Below are 25299 nucleotides of genomic sequence, written 5' to 3' on the forward strand. Positions count from 1 at the left end.
AGTAGCTGGTCGGTTAGCTTTACATCCTGTTTTAACTTAGAAAAGTACCTAATACATTTTTATTTCTTATCATTTTTCATCTCAACCAAGGCCTTAGAAAAAAGTATAATTAATTGAAATAATTATTAAGGCCAATTATGACTGCTAAACATTTATGGGCTTATGTCTTCATTTAATATTTAAAATATCATTCAATTGCTGCGTCGTATTCGTTCAATTTTGTACCAAACACACACACACATATATATGTATATACTTTTTTTTGCATTGTGAGGTGTATATATATATATATATATATATATATATATATATATATTTATATACTTCTTTGATATTGTGAGGTTTACACATTTAATTAGTAATTTATTACCTAGTTTTGCTCTTAATAACTTGTATTACTTTCCCCAGCCTCGCAAAGTCTCCAAGGCATCGAGGAAATAAGAGATTGGATTAAATATTAAGTGCAAAACCAGCCAAAAAGCTGTAAGTTAAACTTTAATGTATCAATTAATGATTTTCTGGTGCAAGAAATGATTTTTTTCAAAACATTTTTTAATATTTTTTATTAAAAGAATTTTTTATTTTGTTTTCTTTGGTTTTCATTACAATAAGTAATTACATAATGATAAAAATACATACAACCTATGGTTTTGATGGGAGAAACCGAACTTTTAAATAACATTTATTTGATATAAACTTACAAACTATTATACATTCAATACAAACAATATTCCACTGTTAAACCTATTGGAATAAAAATGTAACAGTGTAAGCCATGAAGGTCTAAAAAGCAAAAAATTATTTGTCTATTTTTTATTTATGAATATTTTTAAATTTTAATATAATAATTTATTTTACATCACATACATTTCTTTTTAAAGTGAACACTATAATACTAAAGTGAGGATATTTATTTATTATTTTTGTTTATAACTAAGTTTTAAGATTTTAACCAAAGAATGAATTCAGTACAACCTATTATATTTTTATTTCTATTATTCTATTCTGCTAAGCTTTCTCGGTCTCTTGCTATTTCTATTGGGTTGGTTTTGAAAACTTGTTTAAAATTTTTAAGTATATAGACCAACCGTGCGAAAAAATTATTTATATTTTGAACAGTGGGTTCATCAGAATCTTTTGTAGCTTTGCCTGCTGATTTCACAGCATTGTGTAATGTTTCTAATATTTCATGCCCTTGATTCATGTAAACTCTTAAATGTTTTACTTTTTTTCCTATATAAGACCTGGCTTTCCTCAGAGTTTTTGCAGTGTAGCAGCCGAGTTGCTTTAGTTTGTCCCATACATACTGTAATTTACTTGTTACAGGTTCCCAATATTCCACATTAGATAATGAATTCACTGTTTCTTCTACTGCTTCGTTAGGTTCGTCAGATTCTGGTTCTGAAATGATTTTCAATAAATCATTTCCAATAGTTGTCTTTATTTCTTCATTTGATTCCAACATATCTTCTGTAACAAATATCTAATTCAGCATGCAATTTTTAAAAACTAGATGGGAGAAACCTACCGTAAGCATCTTGTGGAGACTCAGTTGGTGGAGGCTTCTCGGGTTCCTCATTATTTGCGGTCGCATTACCATTTTTTGACCCAAAATACTTCCCTATAACTGGTAGCTGAGATGCATTGAGATATTTGTTTGATGGATTGGGCAATTCTATGGATTTAGAGTAACTCAAACAGGCAATAAAAATGATCATGTACAGTCTCATCTTGGAAGTGGACTGACCCTTGATATTGCTTCCTTTTTTCATAGTAAAAAAATCAAAATTTATACAACTGATCAAACAGAGCTCGTTCATGTTCTGCTTAAATATTTAGAGGCGATTACGTAGACGCCTAAACAATATTTGTACAATATGATTTGAAATGAGAAAGAAGGGCATGCATATTAGTAACACAGTTGCTACCATCTAGCATTAAAACAGAGGCTAAGTTTTAAAAGGTTAAAAATAAAATAGTTATGAACTAAAACACTGTATTTTATTATTTTGCTTATTCTATAGTTTATTAACAACACGAGAAAAATATTTTTCATTTGGAAACAATATCATTTTCTTTCCAATTGATATGACAAATGTTTTTCACAATTAATACTGGCATTTATTTTATAGTAAAACAGTAATAATATTATACCCCCTATAAATTACTGTTTCTACAATATTATCATTTATCTAAATGTTCTACAGTTAACAATTTGAACTAATTACCATTTTTATTAATGATTAAAAAGTTAGTTTTATTTTAATAATAGACAACATTATTTCAATACATGATAATTTGCTTCAAACTATAGGTAATGTGATTTGTTAACAGGTTTTATTTTGTACATACATATTTAATTATGAGCAGCAAAATAGTTTTATTTTAATGAAATACAATGAAAATATTGGAGCGTTGATGTTTTACTTATAACATAAATTTTATAAAGTTTTCAAAAATCTGGTATTAGTAATTATTAATCATCGAACGTAGGAACGTGACATTTGGTATAATGTTAGGTCTTATATTATAAGTAAAGATAAGAATCTATAAATTGCAATTATCTAAAAATTAGAACATTTTTTTGGGGAGGGGGCGTAGTCTCATCATCAAATAGAAAAGAAACGTGAAATTTGGTGAAAAGGTAGCTCTTATACAAAAACCAAGACGATTAATCAATATTAATAATTTAATCGTCGAATGAAAACTTCGTAATCTTTGAATATTGGAATATTAGGCCAATCCTTAAACTTGGCACCTGTACATCTAAATAGGTTACGTGTTTGTCTAAAGTTTTGATTTTGGTAATTTTGATCGTCAATTAAGGGTATTTTAAATAATTTATTAAGTGTCTGTTTTTTTTTAATAGTGCGGATTCCAAGCTATCAATTGTACGTCCTAAATAGGTAAGTTTGTCGGATTGAGGAACAGGTTCATTGTGTAAGTATATGCTAGGACATGTCTCACGGCCGAGTGTAAAGGTGATGCGTTGTGATTTTGAGGTATTAAACTTTATTTTAAACTTTTCCAAAGATGGCTCCATTGTTCAATTGTTGACATACATTTCTGTAAGGGAAACATGTAGAAAAGGGTTTATTTGTTAATATGGAGGTGTCATCTGCTTATGTGTCGGTATGTGCATTCTCATTTGCTGGCACTTCAGAAGTAAAAATTGTGTTCAACAGCGGAGCGAGAATTGACCCCTGTGGTACAAGTCTTTCATCAGAAGTCTCTTGTTTACTACAAAAAATCTCTATATAAACAAAAGTAGTTTTAATTTATATAATAGTCCCTCATGTTGTACTTTATAATTAATAAAAATTAAATTAGATAAAATTGTAATTTAACAAAACAGGTCATTAATTTCACTTATTGAGCTATCAGCTGCAAGTATCTAATTGCCCTAATTGCCTAAGGGTCTTATCTTTTACGAATTATCTGTCTACTAATTTATCTACTCTCTCTCTCTCTCTCTCTCTCTCTCTCTCTCTCTCTCTCTCTCTCTCTCTGTCTGTCTCTGTCTGTCTGTGTCTTTCTCTCTCTCTCTCTCTCTCTCTTTTACATATCGACTCGATAAATACGTACAATTGAAGGTACTGCAGAAGCTAAAGTTTATCAAAAATGGCCATACTGTTCGGTGGTATTTTTTTTTTATTTGGATACCAGGGACTGGAGGATTTCCCTCCTGAGCACTGCAGCTGAGCTGTACAGCTTATTGTACTTTATCCCTGGCTCCATATTTTGGGGGAGGGCTCGCAACACAAATGTGAACTTAAGCCCCCGTTGTACCGGTGTTCTTTCATCGAAGAAATTCATTTTTGAAGGGGGTTGGAACCAAATTCAGGGTCACTGAGATCCGATACCGCTCCTTCCATTGATGAGTGCCGTGTCAATTTCTTTCAATTGCGGCCACTTAGGCGTCAGAAAAAGTCCAGAGGCGACGGTGGGGATCGAACCCACGACCGCGGGATCTACTAGCCTAGAGTCTGACGCCTTAACCACTCGACTACATCGGTTCGGTGGTATACTACAGAAAAACAATGGATTTTGAAAAATCATTTCAAATACTAATCAATTCGAAGTAGAAGCACTTATAAAACAAAAAAAAAACACTACTGTAGTGTACTGTTTAAGGAAGGCAGGATCTGCGTGCATAATCTAAAAAAAAACCTACCAAAAAAGGCAAATTATCTATTAACCCTCAACAAAAAGCACCTATATCCATTCGAATAAAGGAAACGATGGACATAGTACGAAAGACATTAAATAAAAACTGTGACAAAGAATACGCCAAACATAATACAAAGTACGACACTACAAATTTACTTTAAATTCAACCGACAAATATACACACCAAAAGACGGCCTGGGATGGGTAATTCAACTCTAGCCATACTCGCAGCAGTATTTTTAAAAATTTTTGGAAAAATATAACATCCCGCACACATATACAGATACCCACATAAAATGTTTTACAAGTTTGTCTTGTGTTAATAATGACTAGAACTATTTAGACAATGGATCAATTTGCTTCAATTGTGTCTAGTTTGCAAGCGATACCTCTTTAGGCAGGCGATTAGAACCATACTCTTTTGTACAAACACCGATGTAAAAGGAGAAATCTTGAACCATTATTTTATTTTATTTTTATTATCGTAAATATTGAGTTATCCGGAAAAAATGCAGGTTTTCACGTTTTCTTTCAATTAACGCTCTGTATTTTAACAAACTGTTTACGCTTGATGGATTATTCTTTTGTACGAATGTCAACACTTTTTAATCCTGTTTTCAAACAAAAATGTTTGCTTATGTCCGTAGCATTTCGTTATTTGGGAATAATTCAGTCTTTACTAAGATGTCACCGCGTGATTTTGGCGTAATTTAGTTTTACGTGTTTAAAGTCGGAAAAAATTTCGAGTGGACGTTTTAGCCTTGAACACAAAGAAAGTCGTGGAAGGATTTCTACCTTAGATCGCGGTGTACTGCGATCTTTGGTCGAAGAAAATTCCAGAAAAACTGTTCGAGAACTTGCAGAGTATCTTTCAGTTAGCGACCGTCGCTGACCACCTAAAGGCAGTTAGAAAGGTGAACAAACTCGAAAGTTTGGTTCTTCATGCATTAAACGACAGTTAAAGAATCATCGTTATGAAGTTTGCACAATACTTCTTTGCCGAAACAGAAACGGACTTTTTCTGGATAGAATTGCTGTTTGTGATGAAAAGTAAATTCTGTACGATAACGGCAGACGTTCGGACAATGGTTCTCAATGGCTCAACAAAGGAGAAGCAGTACCACATTTTCCCAAAAAAGGTGATCGTGACACTTCATTTGCTCTGATTTACTACAGCTTCTTGAATCCTGGCGAAGCAATCAATTGCTTTCATATTGATGCACCATTGACATTATTGAAGCCATCTTTGGTCAATCGGAAATTCACTTTTCTTACCGTATTTGAGCCAGAGAATAAGGCTAAATTAACGGTTTTACGGTTAAAAATTCATCAAAACCAGAAATCTCTGGTAAAATCTGAAAATTATAAATTTTGCAAGATATACAGCTATTTTCTGGTTCGTTGTAAAAACTCGGCCACCATAATTTTTTTTTATGTATACACCCAACTATGAGACAAAGACAAAAGTTCAACGTTAAGATGGAATCAGGTGGGTTAGTTGAGGGGAAAACCAGCAATATTTGAGAAATATTCGGCTTTTTAGACGTTCAAAAAAAGCTTCGTCGTTCATTCCTTTGGCACCGTTTTTATCGCTTCTATACACATCAATACCATCTTTGTGGTCTTCAGCTGCATATTCCTGACAATCTGAGTGCAGCACTGTTTTACATAGAGTTGTTTAGCCTAAAATTTCGAATATACAATAAATTTGGCCACTTTCTGTATTGTTAATAGATTGTACCTTAACTGTACTGTTCTTTTACTGTACAGAATCCGAATCAGACTGTATATCTATAAAGGATCACAAACTTTCACTTCTTTGAGGACAAAGTGCAAAAAGATTTTGACATGTGTAGTGGGTAGGTAATTATTGTTATTAGTTGTTAGTTTATTGTTATTTTGTCAGTTCAGTTTTTATTTATTATACATCCCAACATAGCAAATCATTGTAATCGATCAGTGGATATTGCATTTCTAATTGCTTCCTATTCCCACAGGCAGAAAAGTGCAATATCGCATCATTGCAAGTACTTAAAGTATGCAATTTTAATGAAAACCCAAAGTTTTAATAATTTCATTAAAAACAGCCAGTTTACTACTCTAACAGAAATAGTAAAAACAATTAAAAAGATGACCATTGGGAAGCTGTTGAGTACTGCTTTTATTTTAAACGCAATTTTAAAACTTTTAGTGAGAAATTTATTGAGAAAAACGTGCGCAAGATTTATTTTGATTATCTCAAAACGGGATTTTTGATGATTTACTTGCGAAAAAATCAACTCATTGCCTTTTTCATGGTTATATTCGTGATAAGCTTTAAATTTTTTTTTTTGTAAGAATAGAGGTTTTCAGTATTTGTTCTTATCTTTTTGCACTTCGTCTTTCAACAGTGAATAATAATGGTAACGAGTACGTATTTTGGACGTTTTGCTGTGGTCCAATCGATTCGAGAACGGTTTCATTGAATTCAGCATATAGAAAAACATGCCCATGATGATTATTGGTGATATTCGTTGCATTTTTGGAATTTGGGCTATAATTTTGGACGGTGTTTCATTGGATTCAACGTGCAAAAATTTGAGGACTCACCTCAAATAAGCTTCAGTGTTACTGAATATTTCGACTTTTTGCGTTTTTGCCCCACTGTGCAACATTCGGCTCCGAGATTTACATGTGATAATAGGGAAACTGTTGGATCTTGGTTACGAGGTTCTTCCTCACCCTCCATACTCATCAGACCTCTCGCCTACGGACTATCATTTCTTCACACACCNAGCACAAAGTAGTCAGGACAGAACATTGCACTTGTTCAAAAATGGGAAAATACGCATAGAAATTTTTTACATGATAGATATGCAGAAAGTAAAAAATACGCAGCTGGATTATAATACATGAAACAATTATACAAAACATTACACAAACAATAAATACAATAAAACATCAATAGAAAACCTTAATAAATAAATAGGCACGTCGTTGTCAAGGAAAAATTGACCTTAAATTATATTCCTCATAATCACTTATAAAATTTCTTCGTCGTATCGCAACTGAAATAAATCCCACAAAATTATTAATAGCAATAAAACTTGAAATACTATGAAGTGGCGTTTTTTAAAAATTTTGTCATGAAATATCCAACACAAAATACCCAGGACAGAACAATATTTGCACTGGTTTGAAAATTGAAATTTCCTTAATGTAAAACATGTTGCCGATGGTACCAATCAACGTCCTTGGGAGATTTTGGAACGAAACAATTGTAAAAAATATTACACAATTGTACAAACCCCTTAAATCCGTTAAAAATATATATAAAATTTCAAAAATGCTATAAATAAACGCACACATTTTGTCAAGAAAACTTTATTTTAATAATTAAGATTTAATTAAAAAGTTTCTTTTTTATCCAATAACTAAATTATTTCACCGTAAAATAAAAAGCTGCATTACCAACTGTAACATTATTAATATGCGTGATAATTTAATTATATATTGTAAATAATAAAATTAAAAAAAGCAAAATTTAACGACTTTATTGTTACAATTGTTTATTAAATTACACAAATAAAAGAAACTTTGAAGAACAAAACTAAATGTATTTGTTATGTATTTTTTTAAAACTCATTTTTCTGAAATTTTGTTCCTGTTGACCTAGATCGATCGTTAATCAAATAAAAAAAAATCGAAAATTGCTCAAAATCTAGGCAGAAACTAGAAAGTACACGTTTTAACAAAAATTACCCATATGTAAACATCGTACTAAAGAAATAAAAATAAAACACAACGTGTGGCTGCTTATTATTGTGCGGTAGTTCTGACAATTCAATGATTTTACGTTTTCCCTTTCGGTATGCCCCTGGATTCGTGCATATTTTAAAAACACAAATCGACCGAGGATAAACGGTCAACTCGCTCGTGTCGCTCATTCAATAAAAATGAAAGGTAGGAATCGATTCAAATCATGCTTAACAATGTTAGCGTAAGGTCGTTCTGGGTCAAACGAATTTTTACTTTTAACACTAATATAGAAAAAATGAAAAAATTTTCCGTTGTAGTTGATTGATTAAAAAAAAAGTAAATATTGATCATGACGAGTCGTATGGATTAATTATTATTTAAAGGACTAAGGTAGATATTTAAATAAGAAACAACAATTATCCTATACTCGCTCATAATTTAATATTTTTATAACATTTATCATTATTCCGCTCACCCTTTTTCCCAACGTTACGTAGAATTGCATAAACTCCAGGGTAGTCAAATCCTTGTGTTAATTTTTGAAGACAAAAGAAATCGATTCCCTTGAATAGAATCGTGACTGTGTTTGTAAGATTGAGATCGCCTTTGTAACACAATTCTTAATCCTCAGTGATCATTGAAACCTTATTTATGTACTTGGTTATAATTTACAGACAGTACAATACAAATTATTTATTGTCGCAGTCAAATTTTAATTTTTACAAAGTTTATTTATAATGTATGGTGATTACTGACCGTTAGTCGATGATTATTCGGAAATCGTGAGATGCAGTATGGTGTGATGTAGGTTTCAGAAAAACATTTTCTTTATCGTGCCAACGTTTCGATCTTTATTGAAATCATCTTCAGGCCCTGGGATTTACAAACATTGTTTAAATTTAACAAATACATGTAGGATGTGGAANTCAGAAAAACAAATAGTGCTTTTGCACCAACACAGTTGTCGACGATATATTTCGTCTTCTTCAGAATCTACGGAGAATTATCTTACTTAATTTTACATTCATATATACATATACCAGATTCTTGACAACTTACACGTCTATCATCAAAATTTAAGACCCTGAACAAGAAAAAATATATCTTCGAAAGCTCGTCGACGGTACAAAACCAATATTTGTTTTTTTGACCACAACCCTAATTAACGAGACTCTATTGCACAATAAAGGCTGGTTGATCGCATAGAAGATATTATGAAATAAAATAGTCTTTCAAATATAACATAATTAACAATTCATTAAATAAATTTTGTTAGACAAATATGCAATTTTTTAATTGAAAACATAATATTTGTTTATCACTAAAAATGAATTCCAATAAAAAATGTTAACCAAACAATATGTACTGGGTAAAAACTCGGTCGAATCATACGGAAAAAGGGCGTTATTGTATACAGTTTTTGACGACTTAACAGCATTGCGGGTTCGTTTCTTACAAAACGGTTTTATTTTACCGTTTTACCACATTTATACTTAATCGTTGTAAATGTAAACCAAACAATAAATAAAAAATATGGATTTTTTATTGGTATATTTTTAAAAATTTTTGAGTTTTTTCTGTACGAACTCACGAACTCAAAAGAGAAATTCAGATCTAAAATAACTTTTAAAATAATAAATTACAGAAAATAGTTTTATAGTTTATACTAATTATTATCTCGTACCTTGATTTTTGCCTTTATTTATGGTACTTTATTAACAAGGATGTTGATCTTTATGGGTTAATGATGACGGATGCATCCATCTTTGAAATAATTTGTAGCATTTTGTAATTTTAAAAGCACTATTGTTCCACAATGTCAAATGTTAGTGAAATTTTTTTAAATTTAAAATTTTGCGTGTTTTCTGTCAAAAAGGCAAACTGATAACGTAACAATGAGTAATAATAAATTTGTATACAATAGCGATATACATTAAACCTAGAGGGATTGTTATGTTTAATAAATGAATTTTCATCATCGTTGTTGAAACAAAAAAATGTTTGCTTCAGGGGTAAACAGCGCAAAATCAATTTGACTGGAGATATGTTTGGCAGGTTGATGGGTTTTCTTCTTTTTCTGATCTTTCACGCGTATTTTGTTTAATCCCGGTAAAGAATCTTTGCTTTTCAATGTGGATACGCTAAAATACTAGCCTCTCATTTGTACCTCAGGTGTACACATCACCACCCAATCAATACAAATGCAGGGTGTCCTTTTTAGATGGCCTGGGTGAATTTCTCTTGAATCAATGACACTGTAAAAAAAGTTTAATATATTTTAGTTTAGTTTCAAATTTTTACATTTTATATGGAGATCGTGGGATGCGGTCTGGTGTGACGTAGGTTTAGAAAAAACATTTTCTTTATCGTGCCAATGTTTCATAGGATTGTGTAAATTCATTTTTTCACATCCTACATGTATTTGTATAATTTAAACAATGTTTATAAATCTCAGGCCCTGAAGATGATCTCAATAAAGATCGAAACGTAGGCACGATAAAGAAAATGTTTTTCTAAACCTACGTCACGCCAGACCGCATCTCACGATCTACAAATAATCATTAACTAACGGTCACTAAATACCACACATTTTTTTGGAGAAAAATTATACAGGGTACCTCAGACCCAATGCAACTTAAACATTTCAAATATGACCCTACCCATCCTGACATATCGTTTTAAAGGATTTTTTTACTTTGAAAACAACGGTATAATTGGTTTTTAAATTGATCAAAAAATGACAATGTTATGGCAAAAAGTGTGAAAAACCGGATTTCGTTTGTCTTGCTGTTAATTAAAATAATTTTCCTCTTATTTAAAGTAAATATTAATTGCCTTTATTGTTTACATCCTGTCATTGTTTGCCAAATTTGCATTTTGAGAACAAATCTTAATTCCGCATCCTTAATTCTAGCATATCATTTTTTTCTGTATCCTGCATAAGGGTTTGTTTATGTATCGTATCTGGATATTTTCGTAGTATATTTTCTGTTAAAGATAATGTCTGGTTTCTTTTTCTGCATATTGTGTAAACGGATGTTTCAGAATTTCAGCAGCATGCCTGCCAATTTTGTAAGCTTGGTTCCCTGACCTGAGACTGACCTACTACGCCAGAAAATCGTTTAAAGTCCGTCTCCTCAAAAAGTCCCAGCCACGCATTTGTCGTCTTCTGAATATCGTCCGATTCGATATAATTAGTTTAAAATTAGATTTACGTGGCTGATTGAATGCTACTAATGTTGTAGTTGTGTTGTTTAGCAAGTTTTCCGATTTATCTTTATCACGAAAGACGTCGGTCCCTGGTCCGCGGAGAACGGGTAGAAAAGGGAAAAGGCCATAGTGACAAGACTACGCGTAGGTCACACAAGACGCACGGGCACCTTCTGGCAGGAATGCGACTGCGTTATGCGTCACTTGTTATGCAACAGTCAAGCACATTTTCAATTGTTGAAGGCTTGAAATATACAAGCAATATTTTAGTATATCGTCGGACCTATGCTTGTTAACCGTATCCTATGACTGTTAATATAAATTTTAAATTAAACAAATAAATTTTAATAATGACAGTGTGTGGTGCTTAGTGACCGTTAATCGATGATTATTCACAAATCGTGAGATGCGGTCTGGTTTCAGAAAAAACATTTTCTTTATCGTGCCAACGTTTCGATCTTTATTGAGATCATCTTCAGGGCTGGGGACCGCGGTAGCCGAGTGGTTAGCAAGAGACTTTCACGCCGCGGTCGTGGGTTCGATTCCCACCGTCGCCTCTGGCCCTTTTTTCACGATAACCCCCCCCCAATTTGAACACACATATATAAGAATTTTCGTCACCATGGGTAATATGCATAGATCATAAGGCAAAAAAAAAAAAAATAAAAAAATAAATAAATCTTCAGGGCTCAAAGTGTTTGTTTTCTGTGTAATTGTGCCATTCTTGCGTGTCGTGTTGAGATTGCCAAAAGTGCCCAGGGCAGAAAATGTTTTTCTGAAACCTATATCTCACGATTTCTGAATAATAATGACAGTAATCAATAACGAGATTTTTCAATACTAACAACTTGTTTGTTTACAATGTAATACAGATAGTTTTTAAAATAAATATATAGATCTGCAGGCTAATAATTTTTAGTGAATTTTAAAGAAATTTTTTGGTTATTATTTTTATCTGTTTTGTATTTTTTGTTAGAATTATTTTGTGATATAGTTCTTAAGATGAACACATATCTATAATTTAGAGGCTATTTGTAATTTGTTGTTTTAAGGTTTAATGTTATTTACTTTTTTAGTTCTTGTTTATGTCATGCTTATTTCGTTTTCTTTCAAAACGAGAAATGTAACAGACATGATGACAATTGTATAAATTACTTTTATATTAGTAAATATTATACATTTTTATATTAGTGTTTCACTGAGTTTTGCTTGATACAATTTTTCTCGAAACATATTTGTAGCTAGAACGAAATAAAGTTACTTCCCGTTCCACAATCCGTGGCTTAAAGATAAACCTGATAAGTTAAAAGCTTGTTAACATTTCTTAAACGTTCTTGAAGCGAGTGAGAATTGAATGTCAAAGGATTCGGAAGGATGAACTTTTACCAAGGCAAAGAGATAGATTGTTATAAGTATGCTTTATTAATGTTGTGCTTTCAACCAGTTTGACATATGACTCTCGGATTTTATTATCTCTGTCAAACGCTTTTCACCGCGTTCACTTTCCCACCAGTGGTTTGAAGTTCGTATTTAATTTTCAACGTGATTGTTCGCGGTTTTCGTTTGTTATCTTTCGTCGAATAGCCGAAAGAAATTATTTTAACTTGTTAGTTACACGCCATCTTATTTTATGTTTAAAAGAAATGAAATTACCAAACTGTGATTATTAAGCTTTTGACGGGCGCAGTTACGCATTTACGTTAAAAGCCAGTTGGTTTTTTTTTGTGCCAGTTAAATTTAGAATGTTCGTATCTTAATCAATTATAGCAGTCTGAAGATATTTCAAAACGAGGTGTTTCAGGATGATTAGAGACGACCAACTTCAAATTCTTCCTATTTATAAAGGGCTTATAGGACGATTCACTGATTTAATTTCTTCGCTGTGTAATCTTTGTCAGGTTAACAAACATATCTGAGCTGATTTGACTCATTTGGTCGATTGGCGTTTCAATGATTTGAATCGTCGAAGCATATTCGAGTTTACCAGGGCAACTGTATTTTATTAATAAAACTCGGTTCGATGATTCAAGAGGATTGCCTGACTATTTCAGCTTCGGTATAACCCGTGTGAAAATGGTCGTACCATTTGCAACGGGATTACATTCAAAATGACCGGCAAATGATGCAAATGTAACAAAGTTGAGTGATAGTAAACAATGTAATACGAGGAATTTTACTCATCTTGGTTCATACTCAAGTTATAATTTGTTAAGAGGTTAAATTATCTTTACACCCGGTGCGTAAATTTTTAAAAATAATGAAAGAGATAATTAAAATATTAATCACACTAGGTGGTGATATGACAAACCTCTTATAATATTAAGAATGTCGTTGTTAATGCTCAGTCGTTGGCAATGTTGGGAGTCTATCTTCAAAGAAATTTGAAACCAATTAATTATGTCAATTTGTAGACATCATTAAGATTTTCTTGCCTGATTATGTCCTTAAAATAGATCGAAAGCTTGGCAGATAACAATTGAACTTGGTTGTTCATCCAGACCATACCGAGATTCGGATTATTCGTGAGTAAAAAAGTGATCAATACACCTCTCACGTTAAACGGGAACTTCTCATTTGGCCGTATTTGCTTGTTGTTTAAATAAAATGTTTGTTGTGAAGTTAATTTTTATGTAAAAATTATGTAGTGACTAGCTCATTAAGATAAAAATAATAAACATAAAATTATTCTTTCACTCAGTTGTTCAAATTCTAAAATCTTCAGTAGAAACAAACAAACAAAACAAACCGAAATGTTTTCCATTAGAAATTAATCATGAATATAGATACAACTTTATTAATAAAAATATTGTTTTTCTACATGTAAGAATTATTTTTTATTATTGATAATTATTTTCATACCAATGCGTTAGCCCCTGCAGGTCACAAAATAATGGTGTTTTTGATATAAACTCTACAATTTAGCTTAAAAACGTGTAATACAATTTTTTCGAAAACAAAGTGCAAAAAAATAAAATGCAAAATCAGGTGACCTCCTACAGTTTGATTGTGCAAGTATCTTAAATTTGTGGTAATTTTTTTTAATGTTGCAGAAATTTATAGAATACTAAAAGATCCACTTAAAAAATATATTTTCTAAACGTAGGCTTTTTTTTAAACGAGGGTTCGCAACATCAGAGGTTGTGCCGGTGTTTTTGAAAAAAATCCCATTTGTAAGTATATCCGGCTCGAATGCAGGGCCGCTGGATTCGAACCCGGGACCTCTACCTTACAGTGATGAGCGGCGTGTCAACGCTTAAACCGTTGCGGCCACCGACGCCTTAAACCCAGTCTTAAAAAAATAAAATATGCCACCAAGATCAATGTGTTGTACTTTGAATGATGTTTCTATTCAACGGCTCTGAGGCTGTTTTTATTTTTGACGTATCAATCTGTATGTATACATTATCACCCAGAACCCAGGGCCACAGAATGACAACCTATCTTCAAGTTACTTGGTTATTCACTTTTGCCTGTTACAAGTTTAAAGTCCAACTTGCCTCGTCCTATTACTATTGTTATCACTGTATGCTCATCACATAGTAACCAATGTAATATAATCTATTAACAGCTTTTACAGAATTTTGCCTGCCTGTGGGAGTAAACTTAAAGACCTAGATTTTGACAAACCGTTCTGTTTTCGGTTTAACTAACAATATTGTGCTAGCACTTATGTTTTTGGAAAGCATCCTTTTTGTGGGCACTCATTATACTTACTGTAATACTTTTGGGTAAGTTTCGGAAGACTTTTTCCATAATTTTTCAGGAGTTCGTTATCGATCTCACATTTCTATTCCTACTTATTAATAAATAAATAATTTTACTTTGTTTAAAGTAATTTATGGATCGTTCAGAGGGCAAATTCTGCAATCTTATTAAAACTGAGCCACAGAGCCGAGAATATTGAAATAGTGATTTAATAATTGTCTTATTTGAAATTGCCAAACTTATAAATTTCATATTTCTTTGATGATTGATCAGCCTTCTCAGTTTAAATATTTTTCTTTCCAAAAGGTAGATTGGGGATGAGGCCAGGAAGACAGAAACAACATTTATTTTCTTGTCGAGCTTTCGGCGGAATATATCGCCTTCATCAGGACTCTTTATTTACAAATTAACATAAATTTTCAAATATACAATTTTTAAAATTTTTCTTAATTGCTAACTGGAAAATATCGTTATACTATATGAACAGGTACTTGAACAGGTTGTTAGTAATTAAGAAATTTTTAAAAAATTGTATATTTGAAAATTTACTTATGTTGATTTGTTAATAAGGCGATATATGATGCCGAAAGCTCGACATGAAAATAAATGTTGTTTCTGTCTTCCTGGCCTCATCCACAATCTACCTTTTGGAAAGAAAAATATTTATAAATTTCATACAATGGCGGTAGCGTTGTTTTATGGTGAAGTTATATAGGAGTTTCTTGTGATCTGATTAACATGCTTAAGTGATCAATTATCCATCACTAGGAAAATCAATGTAGTGTAAGTTTGATGAATTGTGCCCGCGTAGAGTTCCCGATAGATTCTCCAGTAGCACGATAATTTCTTTTGTACTCAAAAACATTAAATCCACTATTTAAATACTAGTTAAATATTTTTTAAATCAAGAACAGATCTATTGTTATTTTATTTTTTTATGAATTTTTTTGGGATGTAGTTTTATTTTCACACTAACCAAATATTTTAATAAATACCTGAATTATAAAAATATCGGTTTTAATATTACTGAAATGGCAAGTAATTAAAAAATATCATATTTCAAAGTGCGCCACTCTTTTTGTGAAGCAGTTTATGTTAATCATGTGCTACAAAAATGATAAAATAAGCCAAAAGAAAAAATATATATTTGAAATTTTTTCATCTATAATGTTTTTTTTAATTAATAATTTTTAATGGTCAGCTCTTTATTTATTCGGTAACAATCTCTACGATTTTATTATTTACAGTTTATACACAGAAAACTGTTAAAAAAATGTGTGGCGGTTAGTAACCTTTAATCGATAATTATACAGAAATCGTGAGATGCGGTCTGGTGTGATTTAGGTTTCAGAAAAACATTTTCTTTATCGTGCCAACGTTTCGATCTTTATTGAGATCATCTTCAGGGCTCAAAGTGTTTGTTTTCTGTGTAATTGTGCCATTCTTGCGTGTCCTGTTGAGAGTGCCCACACACTTTGAGCCCTGAAGATGACCTGATGATGATGATCAAAGATCGAAACGTTGGCACGATAAAGAAAATGTTTTTCTGAAACCTACATCACACCAGACCGCATCTCACAATTTCTGAATAATTAAAAAAATGTTGGGATATTTTTTCCATTTTTCCTATTTTTCCCTCAAACGTTTTGCATATCCGCGGCTATGAACACTACTCTCGGAAACGTTAGGCCGATTATTTGATTAAAATTCCATACCGTAAATTTACCAATTACTGATGTTGGGTTAACGATTGGTCAGTAAAGAATATTGGGGTGACTCATTGATTCATCACTATTAAAAGTAGCTTAATCTGGAAAAAAAAGTTTTCTTCAGAAACTCCGATTTGACTATTGCCGAGCCTCCGTCGGCAAAACTCCCACTTTATTGCTTTTATATTTGGAAAATAATACTCGGTGGAGAGTTACGTGGTATGGGCAAAAACGAGATCGCGTCGGGTGCCTTTGGATTTGGACGGCGAAAGACCGTATTTGAAAGAACACTAAAAATGGAAATTGTTGTGTACTCTATGTGGCATAGATCGCAATCCTGCCATTATCTTTACCTTCCTGTGAATTACCATCACTAGCCAAATCATTATGGAGATGAGGATAATTAATTGTGCGTACGTTCTCGCAGCAGCACGATAATTTCCTTTGCACTCACAAACATTTAATCGCCTATTTCAATAACTGAATAATTAAAAGCCAAAACAATAAAAATAGCAAGTTTATTGTTAATCCTATTAGAAATTATAAAAAAGAAGCCTCCCGGTCCGACAGGTCTATCAAATTTGCATCTAATTATCTTTCCTATTTGCTCAGTGTATCGTATATTTATTTAGTACAGATAGTGATAAATAATATAAATTAGAAAATAATTTGCTTAAACATAAATTACCCTTACGGTGTCGTATCTTTCATCTCTCGAGTGGGGTGCTGTGTTATTTATTTTTTAATTAAAGGTTTAAATTAAACATCGTTAGGATTCTTGAGTGTTCTTTGTCTTTCAGAAAAACTCTTTGTTCGAACTAGACGAACCACTTCTGGCACACTCGCTCATTAACAGCATCTTCACCACATACTACTCAGGTTTCCTTTCTTATCCAAAAATAAAACATTCCCTAGAATTAAAAAAAACAAAAAACCAAAAAAAAAACAATATTTTGTTTTATCATATCCAAAGAAATTTTGAAATATTTCATGCAATTTGGTAACGCGTAAGCAGACATAATATGATGAAAAATCCGATATTATTTCCCGGTCAATCCGATGCTACCAAAGAAAGACGATTGGATTTTTTGAAATTCGATGTGAAAACTGAAAGCAGATGGGATTGGAATGCCATTCTTTGGATTCTCATGTTCTGCTATTCTTCGGAATCCAGTCATTCGATGAAAGATGAGAGTTAAATTGTAAATAATAAATCATGGAAAACTAACTTTTATATATATTTGTATATAATATATACAAATCTAATATATAAAATGTAACTTTTATTTAAAAAGGATTACAGCTTCGCCGATATGCCCTCAGTGAAGTGTACAATGAATCTACCTGATCTCTCGTCTTAAATTTCCCTCGTTTAAACGTATGGCGAAAATTTTGAAAATACCCGCCAGCCGGTAGGAAGCAAAAGGATGGAAGGGAAAAGAAAAAGAGGAGTCCGGTTTATAGGATCGTGGTTTCGAAAAGACTATTTTGGACCCAAGCCGAAGATTAAAAAAAAGAAGAAAAAAGAAGAATAAGAAGAAGCAAATCGAAGAATAAGAAGAGCCATCAAAATTTGCCTCCCAAAAAACGTTTTTGTTTGGTTTATAGGTATTGGCTATAACAATATTNAAGGTCGTGGGTTCGAATCCCTCTCGTGCCATTAACTTTTTTTCATCTCAACTAAAAACCTTAATTAATTGTATAGTATTAATTGGTCAAGCGGACCACGAAATTAGTGAATTTTTAAAAACGTGGAGCTTATCTCAAAGGATAAGCTAATCCCCTACCGCAGGCTCGGGGAGTGCGAGCTGAGCTACGAAAGGACGAGGAAGGACTCTCTCTCAATTTTGCTTGAAGGCACCTGCTCTTTTTTATGCAAATGGCAAGGAGAGTGCGTATGTCATAGATCACATATTTTTATTTTTTCAAATCTAAATACATTTATTTTTTTGAAGGCTTTGTTAAAATTTATTTGGATCAGGTCCCAATTTTTGTCTTTTCCGTTTAATTTAATTGAGTTTGCGGCACAAATATTTTTTCTTATTTTTATTTTACACTCACAAGGAAACGAGTTTGCATCGTGTGAAGGGGATTCACTCTAACACGTTATATGGCATTTATTTGTACTGAAGTCGAATTATTTTATTATGTTTTTATTGTTAAATTAGAATTGACACTGGAGCTAGTTTAATTTCATTTAAATCAAACTAACTAAAAAATTATTTTACATGGATTGCACTTTTTAATGAGCTTTTAAAGTAGTTAAATAAGAATTTATTTAAGACGAGATTTATGAAATTCATAAAATAATCGTCAGAATCATTGAAACAACAGGCTTTCATATGTTTAACATAGGTTTAATAATATTCATTAAAAAGTGTGTGAATTAAGGTCAAATAATTTGACTAGTGCTAGTAAATCTTATCAAATGAAAAAATACTGCTGTCTCATATGTAAAAAATTAAGCTCTCTAAGTCGGCATTACAACAAACGAAGACAACAAAGCATTTGAATTTATCGATCAACTGTTGTTAATAATAACTTAGTCGGTCTATTCTCGTCCTGTATTAAATATTAAAAGTTTGACCCTTGTTAAAAGAAAATATTAGGGAATTTATTTTTGTTTAATTCCGTTCGTCATCGAATTGGACTACAGCGGATAATCGTTACGTTAATTCTATTACTAAAATTAGTTAAAAACGGAAAGAAAATCAGAAATATAAAGAGATATACAAAGTTTATATTTTTTCTTTTTCCTGTTAATCAGATAGTACATGTAGATTTTTAGTGATTTTTATATATCAAAAAGACGTTTACAACCATTGTTCTTTACTTTGTTCATTAGTGTATCGATTTCAAAAGCTCTTGTCTTCCTCAGCAGCTTTTTGTTTCCATTCAAGGTTCCGTGAAACACTTGTTTCACTCTAAATAAATTAATCTAAGAATTTATTAAAGACAAAGAAAACCGATAAATACAAACTTATTTCTCTGGAAGTTTAAAACTTGAGAAGCTGATTATTCAGATCTGTCACTTGAAAAGATAGGTCTTATTCACAGTATGTTAACAACATACCCCACCTTTATCATTTCTATTGATCTGTGTCTGTCAGCAATGGGTCTTGTGCTGGAAATAATGCATATCGGAAGATTGAACCACTCCCACGACTTTATCATAACATAATTGCTGGAATCGCTTTGTTGACGAATGCCTTCCACCGTTGAAATATTTGACGTTGTCATGCACCCATTTCGCCTTACATCTAGTCTGTTCACGCATTTTATAAAGCATGTAAATCATCTAAACAGTTTAGTTATAATTTAGTTTTTGCTTAAAGGAAATTTAATGCTATTTTCAATGTATTTTTTGAATTTCCTTAAAAATTAATAGTCCAAGAGTTACGAGTATATTTATGAAGAAAACCGTAGATTGTAGGGGAAAAAATTAAAAAATAAAACCCTGAATATCTGCGAAAGGGTTAAGAATCGGACCATTGCTCATACGAACTTTTCTGTTGAATTTAAGGTGTGAAATTCACTGGCAAAGTTTGAGACGCGAGTAGCCTTTCGCTCTGTATATCATGCATATAAGAGGCAAAAATATTTTCTTAAATCATCTTAGTAATGCAATAACACTATAAACAATTAAAAAAATCGAATGTAACATTACGAAAAGCACAGGGTTTTTCTCCAAGCAATATTAAAACAATTTTTATCTCAACTAAAAACCTTAATTAATTGTAATATATTAATTGGTCAAGTGGACCACGAAATTAGTGAATTTAATGATTTAAAATGAAGTATATTTCACTAAAGCTTTCCGTGGCCATTTCATTGGTCGCTGAGAATCGAATAAATTACACGGCATTTGAAAAATGGCAAAAAGGAGGGAAAATTCAAAAGGTGGGGTTGAGATGGGAAGTTGGTGTCCGAGTGGATCGAGGTCACGATAGCTCAAGTGGTAGAGTAGCGGCGTATCTAGCCGAAGATCGTGGGTTCGAATCCAGCTCGTGCCATTGACTTTTTTATCTCAACTAAAAACCTTAATTAATTGTAATATATTAATTGGTCAAGTGGGGCACGAAATTAGTGAATTTAATGATTTAAAATGAAGTATACTTCACTAAAGCTTTCCGTGGCCATTTCATTGGTCGCCGAGAATCGAATAGATTACACGACATTTGAAAAATGGCAAAAAGGAAGGAAAATTCAAAAGGTGGGGTTGAGATGGGAAGTTGGTGCCCGAGTGATAGAAGTCACGACAGCTCAAGTGGTAGAGTAGCGGCGTATCTAGCCGAAGATCGTGGGTTCGAATCCCGCTCGTGCCATTGACTTTTTTATCTCAACTAAAAACCTTAATTAATTAAAACAACTATTAATTCAGGATTAGAAAGGATTAACTTGTTTCCAGATTTTCTTCACAGCAGTTTTGTAATTTTTAAAAAAAATATTCTCTTTGTCTACTTTATGTGATGTATATGTACTAAAAGTTTTGATAGAAAAACTGTTTTTTTAATTATTTTTTTAAAACATATTTCATGAAGCATAATAAAATAGGATAGATGTCAAATAATCATTTAACATTTCCTTCTGTCGAATATGGAACGTAACATAATGCATATTGTTGCATAATGTGCAATGTTTTTTCGTTAACTAATGCAGTTTATTATTCCTAGTTTTTTTGGTTGGATTGGAAAACAAATGGAAATGGCTTCGTTTTTAGTCTGTTTGTAGTATTGGATTTCACTTCGGTCCACATATCCGATCTTTTTTAGGCAAATTCCGACCTCCAAATACTTAAATTTCAAGTCAGATTAACTCCACGGAATTATACTGTATTAAAAACAATCCAGAGTATCGATGTTTTCTTATATTTCGACCTCAACAGTTTAACTTATGATATTTCTCGAAGGTGGGATAATAGGTCATCTCAAAAAAACAACAACCAGCTTTTCTTTCAATCCACAACGTTTCGGATTTATTTTAATCCTTCCTCAGGTGAGTTAACGCAGTGGTTAAAACAGGGGTCGTTAGTCATTAATATTTTGTAATAGTTCATTTTAAAAAAGAGCCAGGGTGGCACATATTTAAGTCTTTCAGACTCCGAACAAACGTTTTAATATATATAAAACGTTAAAATAAACTGTTACAACATATTAATGACTGACGACCCCTGTTTTAACCACTGCGTTAACTCACCTGAGGAAGGATTAAAATAAATCCGAAACGTTGTGAATTGAAAGAAAAACTGGTTGTTGTTTTTTTGAGATGACCTACTATCCCACCTTCGAGAAGGAACAATCATAAGTTAATCCACACTGTTATTTTTGGAAATTCAACTCTTTAAAATCTCCTTAGTTTAACCAATATAATAACAGGGGGATTTAATATATATCTATAAAAAACATACTTTTTTGAACACTAAAAAAACCCTGAACACATTTTTTTTGAATAATGAAAAAAATATTTCCCCTCAAAATGATCGCTTTTTAAATCTCTCCGATCATTTTTTCGAAAATACAAAAATATTGTTAATTTTGAAAAGACTCGCCCGATATACCGGATACTATGCAGTGGTTTTTAAACCTGTAAACTGCACGTATTGAAAATCTTCTTAGTAAATAAATTAGAACCGTAAAAATAAATAAAACGTTTTTAATGAGATTCTTATGATTTCATCCTTATTTTTCTCTTGTTTGTAATAAAATAGAGTCTTAAGATGTTTACGTCTCCTGAAAGGAGAGATATTTTAATTTTGAACAATTGTAATAACATTAAATTTGTATAAACTACAGAGGGGTTATAAAGTTTTAAGAACAACACCCGAATTGTTCATAGCTAATCTAGCCCAAAAAAGTCTAATTATATTTTTTCATCACTCTGAAAATTCGTATTATAGGGGTTAAATGGTAAAAAAGCTTACTCTCTACAAATTATAATTCAAGTAGATTAGTGAGAACGGTTGTTTACAAACAATAAAAATAACTTCATAACATCAAAGTAAAAAAACAAAAAATATTTCTATTCAGTTTTTTAACAAACCAATATAAACATAATTTAAGCACTGCTCAATTTGTGAATAAAAAAGACGCCAATTAAGTAAAAAGAAGATTAGTTAATTGCGTAAAATTATATTTCAACTGAAAACACATCACCTGCTTACCTCATTGATCATACAATTATAAAAAAAAACGGTTTTGTATAATTTGACTGAACACGTTAACGATTATGTTATTATTATATTGTTTTTCTACCACTTTATCTTTTATTAAGAGAAATCCTGTTGCCATTGAAACAGAATGTCAAATATTCCTGGTGCTATGCAGGCACAAATACAAAGTAGAAAAGTAAGTGGGGCTTTCCTGTCGTGAAAATTGATTTATGTAATCATCGAACTTCATAAAACGGTGAATAACCCAAATTCTTTCCAAAGTGCCTCGATCCGCTGCCATTAATGGGCTTGGTTTTTTTTAAAGGGCTTTGGGCAATCCATCACCCATGGCGGAGCCTCTGTAAGAATAAAATCAACCTTGTTTATAAAACCGCCATACTTGCAAAAACAGAAAAATCGTCGATGCCGTGGATTGGTTAATGAACGAAGTACACTGACAAGGCCGAATTAATAATCGAATTAGGTATCTACCACTTTCCTGTAATTCAATTTTGCAAGAAAAAAAATTCAGCCGATAAAGGGCACTTCGTCGTGAGCGTGAACAAAATAAAATTATATATAATGAGGCTTCTAAATACACTAAAGATTTGCTGAAAAGGGTTTTTGTTACACTAAAACATGTAGGAATAGTTTAAACGTCCAATATAAAAACCTATCATCTAAATCTAGATTATAGCCAAAACGTGCGTACATATTAACTTTAATAAGAGAAATTTTGTATTTCATATATTTTTATTGTTGAGTTAATGTTATAATAAGGGGGTTAATTTTATAATGAATTATTAAGTTAATATGTATATTGAAAGATCAATTTGTTTGAGAGAGCAGTATTGATTGTTTAACTTGTTTAACTCTAATTCTGAACAGTGGTGATTGCAATTTATGTTTTGTACATATATTGCGTTTAAACTTGCAGTTGTACTAGGCAGAACTCCTACTACCTCAATGGCTTTAAAAATAGAGCTTTGGACCAATTAGAACTTTTCTACCCATAAAACTAATTGAATAAATAACAGGTCGTTTTTAAAAATTAAATATTTATTAAAATACACCCTCGCCTCCTGTTTAAATAAAGTTTTCACAAGGAAGTTCACACGATTGATTATACGGTTAAATCATTTCTTGTAAGGCACAATGCGTGCCATCAACTGTTTTCTCGATTTTGTAGCATTTTGTAAGATTTTGTCTTATTCGTTTCTTCAATATTTTTGAAAGCTCGAAGAAAAGGTGCACATGGTCGCCTTAAGCAGCCTCTGCATGCATTTGGACGATAAGTCCAAGGAAGCGTATAGCATGCGAGGATGCATGACTACGCCTACCTAGTCCCTCGAGATGCGTTAAGGGAGTTGCTGGCTGGAGAGCTGACCGCAAACGACGCGTGTTGCATCTGAGGCAAACGGGGGTTAGGGTACCAGATCCTGTCTAAATATATTTTATATATACTGACGGGGGAGGGTGCATAACTATCTGAACTCACCCACCCTAGGAGTCGTGGCCCACTATGTGTGGAACTACGGCGACGACGGGTGGTATAGTGTGGTTTGAGACTCGAGACCCCGAAACGGCTCTCTTCGTGTTCTCATCCACGGCCCTTTTTCTCAATCCGAGTTCCTTCATTCTATCCTGTGACCCCTCCTAACCGTTGGTTGCAAGGGGGGTATCCGGGCACAAAATAAAGGTTCAGCCCAGAGGGCATGGCAACCTCTCTAAAGCACAAGCAGTACTCGTGTCGGCCTAAGGGTGCCTAGATACCTTACCAGAGTCACACGAGGGCCAGAGCACTAGATCATGTCTGTATAGACGGGGGAGGGTGTATGGCCGTCTGTACCACGGGTAACTAAACCTTCCAAATTCAGCCCTAGTTACACTGGGAACGGATTCGTGGTGGCGCGTGGTGACGCCCCTGGCGGGAACTTAGACAGGGGCTGTCTTCTATCTGTGTCCTTCGTGAAGCTTGCGTATGACCAGCGTAAATCCCCCCGGACTCACGGGAGACGTTGCGACAGGACGACAGCGTGTAAACGTTGAGGACGCAATGATCATGCTACAGTCCTTCGAATGCGTGGGTAAGCGAACGGAAACGGGTAGTGAATGAGTGCCTCTGACTCGAGTATGCTTTGCATTGTTGTGCGTATGACCGGCGTGGTACCCTTGGGGAAGCGAAGGATCGGACCACCTAGGCTGAGCCTATGGCGTCCTTCGAATGCGCATGGCAGGTGTAGGCTGAGCTCGATAAGAGATTTTACCGTAGGCGGTGCTCATCTAGGGTGTGGTTAGCAATTCCACTTTAAACTAAACCGCTGCCGGGGCGTTCCCGGAAGTTTCTATGCTAGGGGTGCCCTATACTCAGGGAGATAGAGTGGCCTTTTCTATCTAGGGAATACGCGGGAGATCAGGCTGAGGTATTTCGGTCTGTTAGCTCTTTGCGTGCGGCATACGACCCGATGAACAATGCGGGCCCGACCATTCGGTGTGGACAAGCGGAGAGCGAGGTTGTCTCGGCCCTTAGGGGCTGGGGGCCTCTACACCAATGCTGCGGCGGTAACACCATTAGTCGTATGCGGAGGTGCGTTAGCTCTCATCTTGAGAATCAAAACG

The 25299-nt window shown here is 33.0% G+C and overlaps 2 protein-coding genes across 3 annotated transcripts in view; one reads left to right on the forward strand and one right to left on the reverse strand.

Moving 5' to 3' along the window:
* The first annotated feature begins 441 nt into the window (after positions 1-441).
* LOC106662899 (soluble scavenger receptor cysteine-rich domain-containing protein SSC5D-like) overlaps positions 442-25299 on the forward strand; it is a 279936-nt gene continuing 255078 nt past the window's right edge. Inside the window, exon 1 of one of the 2 annotated variants that reach the window (XM_014387340.2) lies at positions 442-483. The gene's annotated coding sequence lies outside the window, so the exon portion shown is untranslated. The remainder of the gene's footprint in view (positions 484-25299) is intronic. The other variant, XM_014387341.2, reaches the window with a different exon arrangement.
* Positions 857-1749, reverse strand: LOC106662694. Its single transcript, XM_014386932.2, has 2 exons — positions 1529-1749; positions 857-1470 (listed from the first exon to the last, which is right to left on the reverse strand). Exons 1-2 carry the CDS (start codon positions 1728-1730, stop codon positions 1001-1003), a joined length of 672 nt encoding a protein of 223 aa, XP_014242418.1. The 5' UTR covers positions 1731-1749; the 3' UTR covers positions 857-1000.

The sequence above is a fragment of the Cimex lectularius genome, unplaced genomic scaffold, assembly GCF_000648675.2.
Source record: "Cimex lectularius strain Harlan isolate CLEC.00 unplaced genomic scaffold, Clec_2.1 scaffold84, whole genome shotgun sequence".
In the NCBI taxonomy this organism is placed as follows: Eukaryota; Metazoa; Arthropoda; class Insecta; order Hemiptera; family Cimicidae; genus Cimex; species Cimex lectularius.